This window comes from Mesitornis unicolor, unplaced genomic scaffold (assembly GCF_000695765.1).
Source record: "Mesitornis unicolor isolate BGI_N332 unplaced genomic scaffold, ASM69576v1 scaffold1526, whole genome shotgun sequence".
Lineage (NCBI taxonomy): Eukaryota > Metazoa > Chordata > Aves > Mesitornithiformes > Mesitornithidae > Mesitornis > Mesitornis unicolor.
The window spans coordinates 4,453-25,310 of NW_010192773.1; the positions used below are offsets into that span (position 1 = coordinate 4,453).

General features: G+C 47.4%; 1 protein-coding gene across 3 annotated transcripts in view; it reads right to left on the minus strand.

Moving 5' to 3' along the window:
- SEPT6 (septin 6) overlaps positions 1–20,347 on the minus strand; it is a 22,613-nt gene extending 2,266 nt beyond the window's left edge. For 2 of the 3 annotated variants that reach the window (XM_010187201.1, XM_010187202.1), the window contains exons 1-8: positions 20,236–20,347; positions 12,163–12,358; positions 10,852–11,038; positions 10,441–10,602; positions 5,220–5,316; positions 4,786–4,954; positions 4,158–4,290; positions 3,312–3,502 (exon numbers count right to left, since the gene is read on the minus strand). In XM_010187201.1, coding sequence (XP_010185503.1) covers positions 3,312–3,502; positions 4,158–4,290; positions 4,786–4,954; positions 5,220–5,316; positions 10,441–10,602; positions 10,852–11,038; positions 12,163–12,329 — 1,106 coding nt within the window. In that variant the 5' untranslated portion in view covers positions 12,330–12,358; positions 20,236–20,347. Of the gene's footprint in view, positions 1–1,377; positions 1,422–3,311; positions 3,503–4,157; positions 4,291–4,785; positions 4,955–5,219; positions 5,317–10,440; positions 10,603–10,851; positions 11,039–12,162; positions 12,359–20,235 lie in introns of all 3 variants that reach the window. The other variant, XM_010187203.1, reaches the window with a different exon arrangement.
- Positions 20,348–20,858: the final 511 nt, after the last annotated feature.

A 20,858-nucleotide genomic window follows, 5' to 3' on the forward strand; every position in this document is an offset into this window, starting at 1 on the left:
GCTTTCTCCCCTCACCAGAGAATCATTAGCAAATTAAAAAGGCTCAATTAAACAGAGTCAACCCAGCCATCAGTAGACCACTGTCATTAGCAGTTTAACTAATAACCCTAATGAGGCTGCTGCTCTCCTGGCAGGCAGGTGTGGTTCTTTCGCATCTTTGTTTAGACGTTTTACAATAGATGCTGGCACTGCGCACGGCAGAAACTCGGTTATGGCGAGGTCTGTTAACTCTTTCAGGCAACCTCGCCTGTCCCACAGGCCTGCCCGTGACTATGTAAGGCCACCTTACATCCCTGCTCACATGAAGGCAGAGGCACTCTGGACAGTCACAGCGCCTGCAGCAAGCAGCCTCACAGCGTAACACCCCTGACAGGGCTCTGCCCCAGCGGGAACTGTCCATGCCTTGGCAAAACTCTTCGGAAACTCAGATGCTGGCCTTTTTCAGGGGCAAAGTGCTCTGGCGGGCTGCCTGGACACATCCTGAATGCAGCTCTCTTCTATTACTAGCCTTACCCTAACCGTGGGCGCACTTCACATGGCTTCCAGGAATGCTACAACTGAACATCCAATCTATCGGTGACCAATTTGGCTGTTAAAAATGCCACAAAGCCTCTCAGTCTATCTTCAGAGCCTTCATTATCTGCTAAATGCTCAGCCCATCAACTCTTGTGGTCTGGGACAACCAACTATAGTTGGCCAGCAGGTGAACCCCGGTTTGGTTACTCAGCAGTAGCTTCTTTTAACACCCCCTCATACATACCACACACACAGTCTGGTGATTCTCTGGTGCTCTGGGACAAAGGAAAGCTCTAGGTTTGGCAGATTTTACCCTCTGTTAGTATGTGAAGGGGGGACAGAAACTGGTCCTGCATCCACCTTCACCCGCACTGTGACCACAAATTAACACTACCTGGAGCGGTGAGAGGAAAGGAGGAGAAAGGGAAAAGACATCTTGGCTAGCTGGGTTCTGTCATCAGCACCACATCTCCATAGCAATTGTTGCCATAGTGTCAACATGGCCTACATGATTAAATAGTATCATTTATTTCTAAGGGAGATGGAATAAAGAACACAGAGCCAATAAGGTGCTGAGAATGTTTAAAAGGAAGAGGACCTAATCCTTCTTTTTCTGTGTTTCATGCCCTAATACTGAGTCTCTCTGCATTTTACTTTGCAGAATCTTTAAAGACAAACTTAATTCCATCCTTTTTCTACTACTGCATATATAGAGAGAGACTGGTAGAGCATGTGTAGTAAGGGTGGAAGCAGAGGAGGACAGAGATAATGCTTATAGGCCTTTGGACTCGCACAAGGTCTGCTTTTTTAGGAACTGTAACTGATCCCACTGTGAGGTCTATATTAGTTAATGACGCTTACCAGGACAATGTGCCTCATGCACCATGCAGCCAAACAGCAGCTAACTGTAAAACAGCACACATGTGAGAGCTAATAATGATGATAATGATGTAACAACAACAACAACAAAAAACACAAGTCGTGATCAGTGCAAACTGCAGAAGAGTCATCTGCAAAAGAAAAAGGCTAGTGTACTGCCAGCCACTAGTACATGAGATGCAGTTAAGCTACAGCTTGTGAAATTCATGGATTGTTAAAGATGTTTATGATCTAAATATTGAAATGAATTGTTAAGGGCAACTGGAGAAGTTAAGGAGTAAAGAAAGCAGCACTATTTCTAATATAGCTATTTTCCTGGAGGAGAGAGAGGCCTCCTAGTATCTTCCCAAGCCTTACTCAAGCACGGACCTATCTCTTTCATGGAGTTTTCTGTGCCTTTCTGTGTCCTTAACTGACAAGGACGGTATCAACACTTTTCCATACAACTGTGCTTGGTGTCAAGGAGCTCTTCTGAGACCAGAACTGCTTCTAGGAACAAGAGTGTGACTTGAGCCACAGTGACTAATTGCTCCTACTACAGAGCATGCTGTCTCCCTTTCTGCACTCCTGACCCTGCCTGATCTCAAGGCTGAAGTCTGCAGTCCTCAGAGTGCAGATGTTTGAAGGCTTTGAGCATGAAAGCACTCAGCTGTGTATTCCTCACACAGTCCGGGCTGGGGAGAGAAGTCTGTCCCCAGTCAGTCTCAGGCTCCTCAGTATGAAAAGATATTAAAACCCCCTGAAGGGAATTCAAAAGAGCAAATCAAAATACTCAGTGGAAAAAAGGAACAGACAAGCGAGAAAAGGGCAGGAGCACTAATTGCTCATCGCAAAAGAATGTTGACATTGAAGCAGCTCCAGCTCAAAACTAAATAGACTAAACCAGGATCTTCATTCTGGTTATTGGTTTTTTCCTCTCCTGTCTCATTTAATTCCAAGCTTAACAGTCAAGGGCTATTTTCCTTGACAAACAGTCCTGTCGGCTCTTAGGGCGTGTGCCATATTGTTCATGGTAACAGCACTTCTCCATGTACTTAGGACTGTAGCAAAGGCAAGATTTACTCTGGATTTGCCCCAGGGATGTGCAGAGAGGGGACTACGGCAGTGGTATAGAAAGCAGACCCTTGTTTACCTGCACACTGGTCTCTGTACGCATGCTAAGGTGTCACAGCACTCCGTTTTGGGAAGAGTACCACAGTGAAAAGGAACTGCTCATTGCTCGGTGAACCAGGAGGACTGTTTCAGCATGGGCACTGCAAACGGCCCAGACCACAGGACCCTGGGTGTATGTGGGGATCCTGTCACACCAGTCCCTGGCACGGGGAGCCCCTACTAAAGCCATGTAGTATCTCCCACTGTTTCTGTCGTGGGCAAAAAACTGATTTAGGGCTGGAGACGAGTGCTGGCACTAACGAGGAGCTATGACCTGTCCCCTCATTTTGCAGCCTGACATTTTGCAGATTCAAGACTATTTGTCTCCCTGAATAATTCCCACAGTATAAGCTTTTTCCCAGCCTAAACAATTAAGACCCTGAGACAGGACACGCTCCTCTCTGGGGGCAGCAGGACATCCCTGTTACCCACACCCTAGCCTTGGCAGCCAATACTTTTCCACTTCATGACAAGCACTGACTGACCAAGGGAGGAGCAGGGAATCTCAAGGAATAAAACCAAGTTCAACCTCTTCCATGCTGTCAGCAAGCAACAAGGGAGGTGAGCACTGCTCCCTGCTCTTCAGGATGACAGCTAAAGGTAAAATTCTTCCAGCTACTGCTCAGCCTTACTAGGGATTCGATCTGGCTGCAAACCTTCCCCTGATAAGGACTGGCTATGTTGGGAGAGAGATATAAACACCCAGAAAAATAGTAAAGGAGAACCATTACCAATAAGCAAATACCACTGGGTTAGTAACTTACTTTTTTCTTTCCTTATCTCTCTTAAGAGTTTGCGATCCTCCAGCTTGCTGAGCCTGAGACTGGAGCAATTCAGCTGCTGTCTTCCTTTGTTTAAATGCATTTACTTCATCATCCAGAGACTTCTTCTTGTCCTCTAGCTTCTTCTTTTCATCCTGATGCAACTTCTTCAGGCGATCAAACTTTTCGTGCAGCTAGAGGGAAAGGAGAGAGGTGAGCAAGACCCAGCCCTACCAGATACTCTGTTCACAGGAAAAGAGGAAGATGGAAGATTCACGAGATCTGACCCTGCAAGTCCCCGTTGGTCTCTGCATCATTTCCAGCCCCCTGAACTGACAGTGTGTAGAGGAAGGGCAGGGAACAGTCTCCTTCCACAACAGCTTACAAACCAAGTAGTGTTCTAGTGATGCACCACTGCACACAACAGAGGATTGGGAGAGTATAATCGTAAAAAAATTTAATCCATTTCCAGGAGTCTTTGCCTTATTAATCTTTAAAGGTCAGTAAACCAATGGATTCTTCACAACACTAAGGAAGCTATATGGGTATACATGAAACAGATTTATATCAAGGGCTGTTTCTGTCCTTGAATTTTGCTGCACTACAACTCTCCATCAGAATCGAGACTCTGGCACTTCCATGGTGCAGTCAGTTGTACACTACAAGCACTGTGATCTCGTTTTGTCCTACAGCATGAACACTTTAATGTCCCCATGACCCTAAGTTAAACTTTAGTCTTCTTGATAAGAAAGTCCTAAACCACACTCTGCAGAAAGTGCTTTGGCAGCAGCTACCTACTTAGACGTGGATGTATGACTCATAACCATGAAGAGACCATGCAATCTTCACCTCTTTTTCAGCTTCCTTCAGCTCCGCTTCTTTTTCCTTGACCCTCTGGACAAACATTTGTCTCATTGCTTCTTCCTTTTTCTGCAGTTCCCCTAGAAACTCATTTCTTTTGGCTTCATAAGTTTCTTGTAAGCTAAAAAGAAAGGAAAGTCCAGTGGTATGACTTGGGACAAACTCTGCTTCTACTGAGCCTCTGAAATCAGGCCCTCATCATCAATATTGCTTGCCCATAGCGCATTTGCTACTCACTCACCCAACATGTGCCCCAAGGCCTTCTTTATCCAACTATTTCTGGGGTCTGTAAGCTACTGCACTTTTCTGTATGTTGAATGTTGGGCAATTCAAAGAGACCAGCTGGCAACAAACACCAGTTCAAAGGGACACTGCTGTATCTCTGCAGCACTACTCCTGTACGTGCAGTTTCACAGCCAATCCTGCACATACTCTGTGTTTTCACCTTCTCTCACTCAGCCAGCACCTTTTCTGAAGTCTGGATTTATCTGACCTGGCAGGTTTTCTTGCTGCATTGGTTCTTTACACGCTCTCTCAAGGACACACACGTACACACACGCGCAGTGCATCCAGCAGTGCCTCTCTCAAGCTCTCCTGTCTCCTCCAGGGATCCCACCTGAAGGGTTTGCTGTCTGGATCGGTGTCCTTGAAACCCATCTCTTCCAGTTTACATCGCCGGTACAGCTCATAGTGGCGTGTGTGGGTCTGTTCACGAAGGTCTTCCATGTTCACCCGGATCAGCATCTCCCGCAGCTTCACAAAGTCGCAGTGAGCTTCATTCTCCACTGTAAGAAGACATGATAACGAGTAAGATGGGGGCAGAAACAAAGGTCTCTTCCCACATTCCCCACCTGTCTCCTCCTCCAACAGGTTTAACAGCCCTTCTGAGCAGAGAAAACTGTCACTGCGGGCCTGACACAAGGATTTAACAAGGATAACTCCCAGTAAGATATTAGAGTTCATCAGGCCCTTGCTCCTCTTCTGAGAGCCCACTGCCTCCTGGCAGAAGAGACACCCTTCATGCCATGAAAAACCCAGGGTTCAACTCACCCTGCACTGTGCCCCAGGGGTACTGACGAGCTTTCATCATTTTGTTTCCTATTTTCAGCTCCTCTGTGCTCCCGATCACTGCGAACGGCAAGTGGGCCTGGAACACATTTAATGATACCCACGTTAGTCCCTCTTGACTCTGGCTGACTTGCCAGCACACAAACATTAGCACAGCCACTGAGCAAAACAGTCATTATGCACACGCTAATCTCAGGGAGTCTAGTCACTGGCCACTAGCCCAAGACAAGGAAGGAGAAGGGAGGGTCCTTTTTGGAAACCTTGTTAGTGCTACCACTCTATATCCTCTACCTGGCTGATCCTCCCAGCCACAGGGTCTCAGGTGAGATGAGCCAGTGCAAGACTAGCATCAGAATGACAGCTCGAACAACGTGCTGCGCAGCTGACTGCAGTGCTGTCCCAGGGGCTGGCCGTGGCTGAGGAGAACATCTGCACAAGCACAGAAGCAAACAGAAGAGGTCTTGGAGCCTTCTTGATTTTATCCCCCCACCACTCCCTCAGCTCACCCTGGAGCACAAGACAACTCGCTCTATGGGATGATGAGACTGAAGCTCCTCCTTCAACCCCACAGTAACAGCTCTTTTCTCCCCATTTTCTTCAGCCCTGGTGAGGAAGGGTTGAACACGTCCATGCATCAGGTCAGCCTCCACATCCCCATGTGCCCTGAGGTCTGCTCCAGGCTGAGCTGGAAAGGACCTTGTGTTCCCTGGGGCTGTGCTGAGCCTGCCCCGTGCTAGCACTCCACAGTGCGTCACGCTTCCTGCAGCTGTGCTGGGGCTCAACCTCAGCACCTGCTCTCGCAAATCCCACAGCGCTCCTTTACCAAAACTGGTTCTGGGAAACCCAAAGGAGTGCCAACGGCTTTAAAAAATCCTCACGACGCTGATGCCATGCGCAGCCACTTCTAGATGGCTGCACAGCTGGAGGACAAAGGAGGCCAAACCCAGGGATGACACCCATGAGGAGGGATCCTGAGGACACCAGAGCAGAGCTGCACCGCAAGCTCAACTGTGCCTCGTTGCGCTCTTCAAGCCGAGGCACACACTCCACAGAGTACGGTTGTTACAAATACCTGAAGGCTGACTAAAACCAAGAGGGACTTCCTTTTCAAAAACACAAGAAATAAAAAACAGCCCCTTCTTAGTAAAGAAGATACTTTCTGCCCTCTGCAGAGAGACCAAGAGACTCGCCCGGTGCAAGCTCAGCAGAGTTGGAACAGAAACACTCCCAACAGGTGTCTAGGCTCCATAGACCTCACCTTACACTCACCTCACTGCCCAAACTCAGGCAGCCAAGCTGCTATCATACTTTGCTGCATTTATCTGTTGTGCAATAAGTGAGATCTCTCCCCACCTCCGCTTGTTCCTGGGAACTATACTGCATTCTGCCAAGATGCAAAGAAGTCAAATGCAAGGTTTTAGCACTTAAAAATAAAGTTGCCATTTCCCTGCACCCACCCCTTCTGCTGAGTTTTGTGCAGTGACGTTTCTTGGCTACATCTTTTAAAGTGTGCTGAGTGCTGGGCAACTAAAAGGGCCCCAGAAAGCCAACTGTGGAAGAACAGTGACCCTGGATTGCTCTGGAGCAGGTAGTGAAGTTTTAATTCCACAGGCTATCTGAACACTTGGACAAGTTCACGACAGCTGGTACCAGCAAAAGCTACTCCTTTGCAGTCACACTGACACACCAGTGCCTGGAGGCATCCAGACCAGCACGGAGCTGCGCCTGCTCTGCACAGGGTAAGTTCCCTGACGGAGAGGCCAAGAAGCAGAAAAAGGGAAGTGGTCTCCCAGGCTGAGGAATGCAATTTTCAGCAGAAGGCTGTCTAATCACAAAGGGCAGGGGATACAGAACATCGGAGGGGAAGGCAACAAAGCTGTCTCAACTGAACAGCCTCCATATCACAACTTGAGGGAATCTCTCCTAGCCAGCTTTCAAAGGAATAATTTGCTGTCTCATTTCTACAAGCTGTAGTTTTTCCTGCATTCCAGACAGACCACACACAAGCAGCAGCACTATCCACGAACACTTCTGCACACAGGGTCAAGAAGAATCGTCAGCGGTCTCTGTGGAGCAGGTCACTGCCTCATCACTGACTGCAAACAGGCACTGCATGTCCCACAGCGTCCAACTGTGCAGCCACTGTCAGGCAGCCTGGCAGGGGAGAGGGCGAGCAGAGACCCAGGGCTGAGCAAGAGCCACATGCCACCTCTGTGAGGAACCAGAGACATCACACTGCAGGGACATGCTGGCTGCTGCCAGGCACTGGGTGGGCTCCTCACCTACTGCAGGTCAGGCTCCTCACTACTGGATGCATTGGAACTGGTCTGTACCTGTGTCCAACTGCTGGAAACAAATATCCCAGGTACTAAACCCCACAAAGGCTACAGCCTCCTCTCAGACCTACACAGTGCTGTTTCCAGAGGAAAAGCCATCGCAGTTCAGTGGCGCCTGAGGTTTCAGGACAGCTGCTCCCTCTCCAGAACACAGGATCAGGCAAATGTTTGCTAGTGGCAATGTGCTCCACACTGGTGACCCTCTCCCTCCATAGCCCACCAGAGCTGTCCATTTCTCTTCTCTTCCCATGCTGCCTCTTCTGGGTGAGAGCTTCCAGACCTCTCTGTTGGCTTCTTCAGACTGTCCATGAGAAGCATCCCGTGGCTGGCTTCTCCCACAGCTCTTAATGCTTTTGGTTTGCTTCATATCCAGGTCTCCAGGAGAGTGAAGTAAGGGCATTTCCAAGAGATAAAGTGAGTGATGGGAGCAAGAGGAGCAACAGAGATAATAGCTGAAACACCAAGCTATGGCCACACAGGCACACCCTGAACCTCGCCGTCCATGGGCCCAGTTACCCTCAACAGCAGAGTCACTTCCTCCACTGGTATCAACTGCTGGGCTGCTGTCATTGCCAGGAGGAAGGTGCTGGTGATTTCCTCTTTCCATCCACAAGGAAGTTCCAGCTCCCAGCACGTGGGACAGCCCATGTAGCTGCATGTGCTTCCATTTCACAGCAGGTACAGGGACGGTATTTTCTTCAGTAATTATACTAATTCATTCAAAATGGAAAAGCCAATACAGAATTGAAAGAAAAGGAGAGCTTGTTTTTTTAATGTGATTTAAGAATAAAATCTACATGAGAAAAGACCTAAAGAATTTTGGACAGTGTTTTCTCTGAACTTATAAATATATGCTTAGTGGGATTCTCAAAAAGACCAAACCATTTTCAAGGGAAATCTGGTATCTTGTTCTGAAGATCTGTTTAATCTGATTATTTTCTAAATATTTCACTTGATGCCTTTGTTCATAGTTAAAGACTTGTGTTTCTGATCACGATGGCAGAAATTTTAAATCCTTCAGTTAATCAATTCATGACAGATCGGGCAATATTTTCTCTGTTCAGTAAGCCAATCTGGAATCCAGAATACTCTGGTGAAAAAATCCTAATGCATCCAGCACAAGTGGATATAATAAAGTAAAATGCATATGAAATAGTGAGTTTGCATATTTCAAAGCCTTATTTTACTTTTCATGCAAGATACTGCTAATGCAGGTTACAAGCAAAACATTAAGTAATCTACAGACCAGTCTCTACTTTCTCTGTAATTAAAAAGGAGGGGAAAAAAAAAAGTAACCGATCCAGAGAAGCTGCTGGTCAGCATGAGGCACTACTTAAGCATGAAGACTGCATTTATAACCTTTCAAAGATGTTGATCTGTAACAGGCAAAGACAATGAAGCTTTCTGTAGAGAAGTACAAACACAAATGTTAAGAGAACGGATTTAAATCAAAGTTTCCCATTCCTCACTTTTAAGCATGACTAAAATCAGCAATTTAAGTCACAAACCTACATCGACCCATCCCAGCTCTTTTACTTGCCTCCATTCCTCCACAAGCTCTTCTTCTGACCTGAAGCATAAACAGATTTGTCTTATGTTGCTAACAAAACCAGGTTTTGGACACAAGTTTTCTATATCTGCAAAACTGCCTTGATCAGATTCAGATTCTGGCCTGCTTAGTCCCCATAAACCCGGTAATTATGATTTATATCAGTTTAATGGAGCATTTGAAGAGTTGATCTCTCTGTGCAGCAGCTGGCACAACCCAGACTGTCTACGACCAGAGACTGCAGCTCCCTCCCAGCAGATACATAATTGCCTGAAGGGAAAGATAAGCAGAGGTTTACCTCTGCCCTGAAACGGGCCAAGGGGAGAGGACTTCTCCCTTTGTCACCACACCTCTGGTTCCCTCAGGATGGAGTGACGCTGCACCTTCACTTTGGAGTAACTGAATCCCTACACAGTGAGAGCATTAAGCACAGAGAAAAACACCATCACAAAACTGCTCTGACCAGGAAACACCCACTGACAGCTCTTACAGCTAGACCTGCACTTCATCAACAGCAGTTAAGCAAGCAAGCAACCTCCCCTACTTGCTTTCCTGTAAAAAGCCTTCTGGAAAATGGGGAACATGGTCAGGATGTGCTGCCAGAGGGGCCAAGGGACCCTTGTGTTTCATTTCTCACATCAGCACTTGGACGTAGCTCAAGGGAAGCCACTGCTCTAATCAGCCTTGTTGTATCCCCCCATCCACCCGTTCTGCCCAACAGCACTGGAGCCAAAAGGCCAAACCAGACCAAACCAGCTAGGTAACTTGATCAATAGTAAAACAGCAACTCAGTGCAGACAAGAGTCCCAGAGCCAGCCAGCTAAAGATGCTCTGCTGCAAGGACAGCAACAGGCAAGAGGAGACACCCACAGAGGCAGGGCATTGCAGGAAACACCAGCCCAGAACAAAAATGGTGTGAAAAACACAGGACGAGGAGCAGAGGTGCATGTCCATAGACAGCCTGCCCCTCACACCACCTGGAAAATACCCATCTGATTAATTCATAACCCAGGACTGTCCCTGCCCTCGCCATCTGTCCAATTTCCTACAAGTCCCTCAACAGATATGCATTAGGACAAGGAAGCGGTTAAAAGATAGTCTGTTTTCTGACTAGAAAAGCCCACAATAGAGGCAGTAGCCTACCACAAGGCTCTGCTAGCCTAGAATGACACTACAAGGATGGGATCCCGCTGAAATCCTCTGGTTTTAAGACACAAAATGAAAGGGAAAGTGTATTTAAGAAGCACCCCAATATGGGCCACCAACCCCTACAGTGACAGTGCTGTTCTGCGAGAAGAGGAAGTGCCAAGTCACTTACATTCATTGTCCCATTTATCTCTGCCACTGATTCATCGTCTGTTGGGAACTGGTAGATCTGAACCCCGTTACTGACCAGTTCGCTTGTGATTTTAATTTTAAATTTGGTCAGCTCACTCTTGGAAATGGCATCAGATTTGGCAATGATGGGAATGATGTTCACCTAGAAAGGAACAGAGTGGTAAGAAGTCCTCAGCTTTGCTCCAGGGAGTTTTTCCAATTGTTCAAAATGACAATTATTATTGTCCTAATACAACACACAAGAACTTGAAAGTGCTCAATAAATCTACAGGACTTATCTGCCAACCCAGCCCTCTCCGCTAGCATAAGGGCTATTCGAGGTGGGGAGATGTGCCCTGGTAGAGCAGCAGCCTTTTTGCCACATGCATGGTGAAGAGTTAAATATGCCTACCTTGCTGTCAAGCTTCTTCATTGTTACCAAGTCCAGGGATTTCAGCGAGTGGCCTGTCGGAGCAATGAAGTACAAGCAAGCGTGGATCCGGGTGTCATGGTAGTTGTGCAAGACCCTTTTTATCTTCAGTTCTTCTTGCAAGTAGGCTTCAAACTGAGCATCAATGAACTCAACGATGGGCTTATAGCTTTGGTGAAAGGAAAAAAAACAGTTATACATCATGCAGAGATGTAAGCAGCGCTCCTTCGCTTGCTTTTAAGAAATAAGCTGCTTGTTAGACTTCACTTCCCAAGACCAATTCTTTCACTCGCCCTTCCTTCCCACCTGAAAGAAATTTAAAAGTTGTGCTTCTGAAGGAGATGTGGTCCTACATCACACTTTAGCAGCCTGCTTGACAAAACCCAGTACTGGAGATTCAGCAGAGGACAGGAGACACACCATTTTTTCCAGGGAAAGTGGACTCATACTTTGAAATGTGACAGTGTGAGACTTTTTAAAGGAAGGATCGTGTAGACACATTCACAGCAGTGTGTAACCCTTGCTTGCGCCCAGGGAGTGAACAGCTTGCAGCTCGCACAGCCCCGAGTCCTGCAGGTGGAAGACTTCTTCATTCAGTACTGCCTTTGGCCAGTGCTCTGGGGCAGGAAGTCCCTGCAACTACTTTGCAAGGCCATCTGAAATACAGAGCCTGTCAGACTCACTATGTAAAGGTCATCAGTGCATCTTAAAGAAAACTAAGATGCAAATTTAACAGACCCGCAATAAAGCAAATCCCATCTGTGACACCTCTGTGAAGATGCACCTTGGAGATGGTCCGGTGGAATCACACACCCCTTCACCACCACACTCCAGCCACGCTGGGACGTGAGCTGCCAGAGATGCTTCCTCAGGGTCCCTCAGTGCACAGTCATTGTGCTTCCTGTAGCAACATGGAAGAGCCCTGCCAGAAGTGGCTGTTAGACCAGTCACTAGACCACGCCAGTGGTTTGGTTGGCAGCTTGTGGTCAGCACAGCACAAGAAAACAAGCACAGATGCCCTGGAGCTCTCTACTCTCCCCACCAGATGAATTTAGGCAGAAGGCTGCCAGCAGCATAGAATTGCTCTGATACCATGAGAAAAGCTGCTTTGATAGCTGGAGCAGTGCTAACACATCACAGCCTCTGTCTTCTCTTCTACCTGTCCCAGCCCAAAGAGATAACAAGAGGAAGGAGGAAAACTTTACAGTGCAGTCTGGCCCAACTAGGGCACAGCGAGAGACGCTGCATGACTAAAACCAGGTCAGGACACAGGGTCTCTCCCCCTTCACTCACCTGTCCTCTTTGTTGATCTGATCCCCAAAGCCCACTGTGCTCACAATAGTCAGTTTGAGGTTGACATTGCTCTCCTGCAGGTCGTAGGTATTGGATTTCAGCTGGACCCCGGGCTGTGAGTGAGATGCTGGGTCACCTTCAAACTTGGTGTTGAAAAGTGTGTCCATGAGGGTGGACTTACCAAGGCCAGTTTCCCCTATTGGAGAAAAAGAGAGCTGAAATGTTCTGTTGAATATTAATTTGGCTTGGCCTTTCAGCTTCCAACCATTAAAAGCGGTGAAATTATAGCAGATGAAAGCAGATTTCATGCTCCACAGGGACTGTCTGGCAAGCAGAAAGCCACGTACAATGGGATGTCTGTATTCCAGGCAAATTACATTTCACAGTCTAATGGCCATTAATATCGTTAGAAAATAGAGATGAAAAGAAAGAGGTGAAAAGGCAAAGGAGAAAGCATTGTTTAGATCCTTCATAATCCCACAACTACACTACCAAAGATGCTGTTTCCATTAAAAAGTAGGAGAGGGAATGGGGCATTTCTAAAAAACCATGCTCCACATCAGTATGTCTCTAATAAGCAGGCACTGAAATAGTCTCCTCCTGTGCAGAAACACTGAGAGTTAGTTCCAGTCCTTCAGCAAGTTGTGCAGCTGGTTTCTTGTACCCACAACAGACTGAGCTGGGGGATCAGCCTTCTAACCTGGGAGGAGACATCTTCTGTAATACCTGGTTTCCACACCTTAGGGGCTACACAATACTCCAAAATCTGCTTCCAAAAGTTCTGCAGCACTGAACTGCTATTTCCATTCCATCTATCAACAGGTAGCTATTTCCTTGTCTGGAAGGAAGAGACGAATCCTAGAAAGCAGTCTTAAATTTGTTTTAGATACACCCCAGGAAGAACAACCCAAATTCCTCCGTGAACTCATTCCACAGGGCAGCCTCCCTCACCACGCTCTGACAACAGACCCAGCTTCCAAGAAAAAGGGATCTGACGCTGTGCTAAAGCTGTAACCAGTCTGGGCTGCTGCCCTGTGAGTGCTGTTGTGCTTTGGGGATTTCTGAGCAATTTCTGAGCTGCCCATATGGCTTTTGCTGAAAGTTCAGGAGCCGGTCGAACCCCAGCCGCTGCAAAGGCTGCTCCTCTAGCCCGCTGCAGGACCATAAGGAGACTGTGTCTGGCTGAAGCAGCCTTCCCCTCCCTCCCCGAGCCCTCAGCTCCCAAGACAGCTTCATCATTTTCCTACTTGGCTCAGATGAAAAGAGCTTCTTATTTTCATAGGCTTAGAGTTCTGCAACAGATCCAAACTTGCATGAAATGCCCAATTCAACAAGGGAAAACTCCTCCCTAGTCCAAATCTCCAAGCCTTACCCCTGCAAGCAGGCAAATTCCTCTCTCCTGGCCCCAAAAGGGACATTTCTCACTCAGTGCTGAAGTACACAACAGGCAGGCAAGGACAACCATCCACTGCTCTGGGAACTGAGCGGTCTCACTGCCAGGATCAGGGATCAAGTACCTTTCCAGAGAGCAGCAAGATTCATTAACATTTGAAAGTCAATGTACACCTTGAGCTGCAGAGCTTCCTGGGGTCCAGCCAAGAGCTTGTGCTTCATCACTGACTGATGCCAACTACAGCCAGAACAGTGACATCCAGTTGCTGTTCACACCAAACTCATTTGCAATCTGAAGGGGAGAAGAGGGAGTCGGCACCAGGAGCTGGCATTGCTGCAGTCCCTTGTGCTGTGTTAATGCATCAGCCGTGTCTAAAACACCATCGACCGAAGTGGGGGGACCCAGCAAAGCACAAGCTTATCTCTGTCCAGGAACGACCTGGACCATCCAGAAGACTCATGGCTGATCACAGCAACCCTTTCACTGACTTGGAACCTCAAAGTCTGGGCTTTTGGAGTATCATCTGCCCCAGATGGGGAGCAGGTGCACAAAGCCCAATAGGCCAAAGCATCGCCATGGTTTGGATGGGGATTTTGAGAGTTAACAGCAGAGGGCCTGCACGACCCCACCAGTCCTTTGTCAGGGATTCCAGGAAAACAGCAGCATTAAAAAAGACAAAAATCTAAACAGCCTGAGAAGGCTTCAGCATTTCCAGAGGCCCTGCCAAGGATGGGTGGGACAGAGCAGGGAGCCAGCTGCATGCCTGCAAATGCCAGGATCCCTAACGGGGCATCTCGGGACACAGGAGCTCATCCTGCTGGGAAGGCAGCACTGGGCTGTGGGAGCATCAACCACCATCCCACGCTCTACGCCCCACAGCATGGCAGGCCCCAGAGCAAGGTCGAATCCAGCAACCCATGACCCAGGCCTCCAGGGTAGTGGGACAGGGTGACAGAGGAGCAGCAGCGGTGATCAGAGCAGGAAGCTGCTCTCTGCAGCGGACGCACAAGGTCGAGTGTAAATCACACAGGCTTCCAGGCAGACAAAACACCCCACAAGCCACCTCTCATTTTCACTTCCCTCCTTCTTTAGGATGAGAGGTGTTCATGTGAGGCCAAGACTATTGTTTAAACCCATCCTAAACCTGCTAATCATTGTCTACTTCAAATCAGACTAATGTGTTGTTTCCAGCAGGAGTGACTTCAACTGTCAGAGGGGTCAGGAGAAGTGCATAAGAAATGCAGGCCATTTTTTCAGACAGAAGATGCTTTTTTACTCCATCTCATGCCAGCTACACAGGTCCAGCAAAGGCAACTTTGAATTTGCACACTGAGGTTTGCCTTTTGGAAGGGGAGGATCCGAGCTGGTAAGGCACTTTTCCATAGGTGGGACTTGCCCATCCAAACACCCACAACTTGGTGTTTAAAACACGAAACATCAAAACACCCAGCCACTTACACAGCATCTCACGTGTGAAGTCTGCACACCAAAAATGGCATTCAGCCAGCAGGCAAACCCATCCCTACACTGTGTAACCCCACTGACATGGCACAGCGTTACAGCCTGCCAGGGAAGGAGGATGGAGGAGAGAGGAATTACAGCCTTGGCTAAAAGAAACACAACATTAACACTGATGGAAGTGACATGAAGGGCGATGAAGCTGGTGAAGAGCACAAGTCTTATGATGAGCGGCTGAGGGAGCTGGGGTTGTTCAGCCTGAAGAAAAGAAGGCTGAGGGGAGACCTTATCACCCTCTACAACTGACTGAAATGAGGGTGTAGTGAGGCAGGTGTCAGTCTCTTCTCCCAAGTAACAAGGATAGGGGAGGTTTAGGTTGGATATTAGGAAATTTTTTTTCACTGAAAGGGGTGTCAAGCATTGGAACAGGCTGCCCGGGGAAGCGGTGCAGTTACCACACCTGAAGGTATTTAAAAGATGGGCAGACACTTAGGGACGTGGTTCAGTGGTGGACTTGGCAGTGCTAGGTGAACAGTTGGACTCAATTATCTTAAAGGTCTTTTCCAACCTAAATGATTGCATGAGATGGTAAAAGATTGAAGACGCTCATAAAGTGCTTTGCTGTGTTAAATATGACCAGAGCTAGGGAGCAGTGCTACTTTGAAGGGCAAAACAACAGAAGGGAGGATTCCTGCATCTCCTGGGAGTTTCTGACTGACACAGAGGCAACTTTCTGCTGGCTGGAAGATGTAAATGGTGCCAACTGCTTCTTGTAAGGACAGATGTCCAGATGGAACAGATGGTCTGATGAAAAGGACAAGGAGTCTGTGCTCATTCCAGCTGACAGCGCTGGAATCTTCTCCAAAAAGCAGAAATGATGAATGGGGATTAAGGGAGGCAGAATTACCGTGGAAAAAGCAGCGGTGTATGCAAACCAAATGAGAGGTGTCCTTGGCAGGGGAGATTATTTCCTGATGTCAGGCTTATAAGCACACATGCGATTTCATCTCCAAAACCGTACTTAAGGATTACGTATCTCAGCAGTGGTCTGCTCTCCTGAAGCAGGGCTGACAAAGCGCTGTGGGGAGGGCAGGGAGGGTGACCTTTACTGTGAGTGTTCTGCACAGGAAGCTCCAACAGCTACTGAAAAGCAGCAGCATTGTGCCTTTCATCATGGGATGGATTTCTGCTGTTAAGTCTGATCCGACAATTTTCAGAGATGTGGTGAAAAAAAGAAAAAAAAGGCCAGAGACACCACACCAGTCAGGCTGTGGACACGCAGCAATGCTACACCAGTGCCCAAAAGGAACCATCCACTCCTAACACCCGCCAGCCTGGGCAACCACCTCCTCTCGGTCTCCTGAGATACGCTCCCTGCTCCAACTGCACATGCAGGCGTCATCTTCAGTGCCTGATAGAAATGGCTCATCAAATTCCTCGTGGATGGAGCAGTGGCACCACTTGCAATAGGACAGCTGGGACAAGCGCCACTCTACTCCCTTTGGCTACTCCACAGAGACCCTCTGCTCTGGGACCACACTGTGCTCCCCATGTTGCCCGGGCAGGATATCGCTCCCACTCTCTGGGGCTCTCCAGCCGTGACCAGGCAGAGCCCGTGACAGAGGACAGCAAGCACCAGTGCTACAAGGAGCGAGCGTTCCTGCCAGTGACACGCCACACTGTGCCAGCGAGCGACATGAGGGCTACCCAACATCAGCGATTCCCAGCAGGATGGAGATGAGGCGAGGAGAGAGGTGGAGGTGAGGTGCCACCATACCTGTCTCTGACACTAGCCAGCACCTAGGGTGGAAGAACAGAAGAAGCTGCGCCCACAGCAAATGCTCCTTCCTTTGGGAAGCTCCCAGCTTCCCAAACCAAAATGGGTATCTTTATGCTGAATGTACCTTCATGGCTTCCTCTTTCCACAGAAATTTTGGCATCCTAAGCACCCTGCAGCAGTAAGCCGAATTATACACCACAAAAGCGGTACCTCCTTTTTTGTGCCTGGTGATTTCATTTGCTTTTCCCTAGTACACATTAAGTGAAATGACAAACAACTGCTCGCTGGCTACCTTCTCCACATCATTCAGGATTTAAGAGGCCCCAGTCATAGCATCCTCAATCGACATAGTGGGAGGACAGAGGAGCCCCTGGAGTATTTCTCTGTTCAAAGGCATGGAGTGGCTTTCACAAGAATGCCCTTTAGTGAGAGAGCAACACCTGTCCTTCACGAGATTAACAGCCATGGCTCCAGATAGCAAATTATTTAATCTTAAAGAAAACGTATATGCATGCACAGCCTTTCATACGAAGAAATGGGAGCTAATCCAATGTAGCAGGTTTGCTGAGACAAGCCCTGAGGCAGCTCAGCCTGATAAGGCCATCTCACACAGAGAGAGGAAGAAATAGTTCTTTTCATCTGACAGGCTCATGGAGACATGGCACGATTCACCCATCACAAAGTAAAGGTTGGGCTGCGGGGGCAAGAGGAGAAGCATGAGCTCACAGAAGGTGCTGAAGCATCTCACAGGACTACCCAGCTCCCAGCCACCCTCGTCTGCCCTGGGGGACCAGCAGCAAGGGGCAGGAGAGGGCTGAGGAGACCAATGGCTTCTCGGTTGGAGAAACCCTGTTCTCTCCTCAGCTGGTTGCACCACAAAACTCCCAGGCTGCATAGCTCATCACCCCACAGAAAGCTGCCTGCTGGAGAGCACACAGCAGCTCTGCATGGGGAAACCTGTGCACATCCCTCCCTTCCCCAGCTGCTGGGAGCTCCCACGTGCCAAGGGACTTGCTCATTTGGAGCAAGAGACTGCAAGCAGTTGTGGTACAGCCCCTGGGAAAAGAGAAGGTATTTCTGCTACAAAACAGCCATTTCTCATTGCACTGAACAAGCTGCTTAGAACAAATCCCCTGCAAATCCTGGGAGAGAGGAAGGGAGAAACTCCTGCTTCTAATGGAATACGAGTATAATGCAACTATAATGTACTCTGGCCAAAACTGAGAAAGTTCACATTCAAAAATGTCAGCCTATTCTTCCTCTTTCTTTCCCCCTCACTGAGAAATACAGCAGCTAAGAAGGACTCAGCTATTAAATACTTCTCCAGCCTTTGCACTGAACTAAGAGGCAACTAACATCTTATCACAGAAGCTTCAGAAGAAAATGGTTGTGCTGAGGAATAAAATATCAGATAAACCATCTGCAACCTTTAACTCCTTACGAGACGTTTGCTCATTTACTCTATCTTTGGCTCTAGTCTCAACGGGGAAACAGCTTTCAGCATGAGAAGAGCTAAAAATTGCTGCACTCTGGACGTGCTGCTGAGAGTAATTTCTGAAGCTTTCCTTGGCTCCTCCACCGAGAGCTGGAGGAATCGGTGGCTCAGATCCAGTATGGCGCAGAGCAAAATTGTCACTAGATTTTTCCTCCAACAGATGACATGCACACACAGCTGAAAAATGGGGGACAATGAAGTGCCTTTCTATCATGCTTAGTGGCCTATGGGATCAGTTCACCTATTTGTTGTTGGCTCCAATTCTCATTTGCTCACTGTCCTTTCAATTTTTCACCCCAAACTCCTGCTGTACAAGTAAGACCAAACAGAATAAATCACAGATAGAAAACAAAAAGTCCAAGAGTCTTTCTCCAGAATGTTTAAGAGCTTAACTATATTACCACAAGTTAACAGAGACACCAGACAACTCTTAGAAGACATTTTAAAGCCTGACCTCCTCAACTCAGGATTTGCAGACCCTTTTCTAATGAAGCTTATTAAATTTTTCTATAAAGTTTCTTTATTTCAAGATTGACCATGTCTGTGTTATTACTATTCATAGAAGACTGACATTAATAACTAACATGCATTGATCTTGGCAAGTCCTTGTTATTCACATCAACAAGCGATCAATGCATTCCAGTTCTGTCCTCCAAAGAGGAAAGCAGACGCATTCAACTCCTCTGCATGCATCAAAGTGAGCACATAACCACAGGAGGCATCCACTGCTGCACCTATAACTTGTAGAAAAAAACTCAATAAATGCAAAAGGAAATACTGTAAGACTTCAGTCTCTGGGACAAGAGTTTCACTAGATCATGTCACATTCACGTACTGTGGAAATCACCTAGCGACTCAGCCTGACAGTGACCTCCACTTGTCAGCAAAGTTTATCATCTCATGGGAATGCCACTGTCAGGGAAAGTTTTCTTCTCAGCTCCATTCAGCAGGGCTCTGCTCCCCTTTCCTCGCTCTACTCCACTCAACTCAGACTTAACCCTGTCCTGGGCAAACACCTGGTCCATACTGTGAGTGGATCTCTCACGGGAGGGGACTCACAACCTTTGTGTGGGTGCAGAGCTGACCACCAGCTGAGTACTGAGGAGGTATCCCCAGCTGCAACTCTCCCCTCTGTCACACCACGCACCTCTGGAAGCATCTACAGACAGGGCTTACTCTGAGCAGCCATGGCCAGAGGCAGGGCACCACCATCAGTAAACCAAACCGTCCTATCAGACAATTATTAATTCCCTATTATTAATTTCCTTATCCACCTTACCAAACTACCGTATCGAAGCCTTATGAGATTTTACTTCTGTTACCCAGGAGTGTCTCTGAGGAGGGACCATTTGGGATGCTCACCCTGGGGAAGACCTGTGAGACAGGCAGACGCTGCAGGGACAGACACCAAGTCCTGCTGCAGCACCAGGCCCCAGCTGAGATCCGTACCACACGGCAGCCTGGATAACCATCTGACCAGCTAAGGCTTGGCCAGACACTATTTTAATTCAAGTATGCACAGAAGGGAGGAGAAAAAAAAACAACTTTTAATGATTCAAGAGGAGCACGACTGGTATTTTGTTAAAATAATGACAATAATAATTCAAACCCTAACCAAACAAGACCTCAGAACAACGTTCTCTGGCATGAATACCTATTTTCTTCTAAAAACATTAAATTGAAACATATTAGCAAATTAAAGATTGTAATAAAAGCCTGGGATTTTAAGCATTTTATTTCTATGGTTCACTGCTTGGTAGAAAGCCATACTGCACAACCTCAGCAGGGATTTCCCTGGGCACCAGTAAATCTTGTTACTGAAAATAGACAGAACAGTGGGGGAAATTTAAATCAAAGCTACCTTGTTAACTCCATCACCTACAAGCTACATCCAGCTGCAGAGAAGCCCTTTTCAGCAAGAGAACTTTCCAAAATGGAAATACTCACCCACACACAGGATGTTGAAACAAAACCCATGATTAACTGATTTATTAACCAGCTGGTCAGGCAAACTGTCAAATCCTACGTGTCCAGAAAGCGGGACAGTGCGACAGCCTTCACCCTGAAACACAGAGATAGTTGTGTCATTTCCAATCAAAATACACTCTTCTGTATCAACCCATCAGACCTTCCCAGTAGAACCAACTGCACAGTCCAAGCAGATTTGCACGTGTACTGTAAATCGTATACTGCAAATCACGTCAGCGTGCTTCCCTCTTCAAAACAAATCCAGACGGCACAAACAGAACATTTCATTGCCACACACGAGAAGGTAGCTCCGTCAGAAAAGCATTAAACTGTGCAAAACACATACCCAAACACAGCTGCTGAAATAAAGAGGTGGCAAAACATTTGTTTCTTGAGAAATTATGTAGATGGTCAAGTCTCACTTTATACTGAAAACAAAAAGAATCCCTTGTGTAAAGGAATGTATTAATGATGCCTCCTCCTATGAGCCTATTATAATTCACTTAATGTGAATTGTAACACACATGTGGTTCACATTCACAGCTGCAACTACAGAAACTAGGTAGAAACAGGAATACTGCACCTACATCTATTACCTGAAC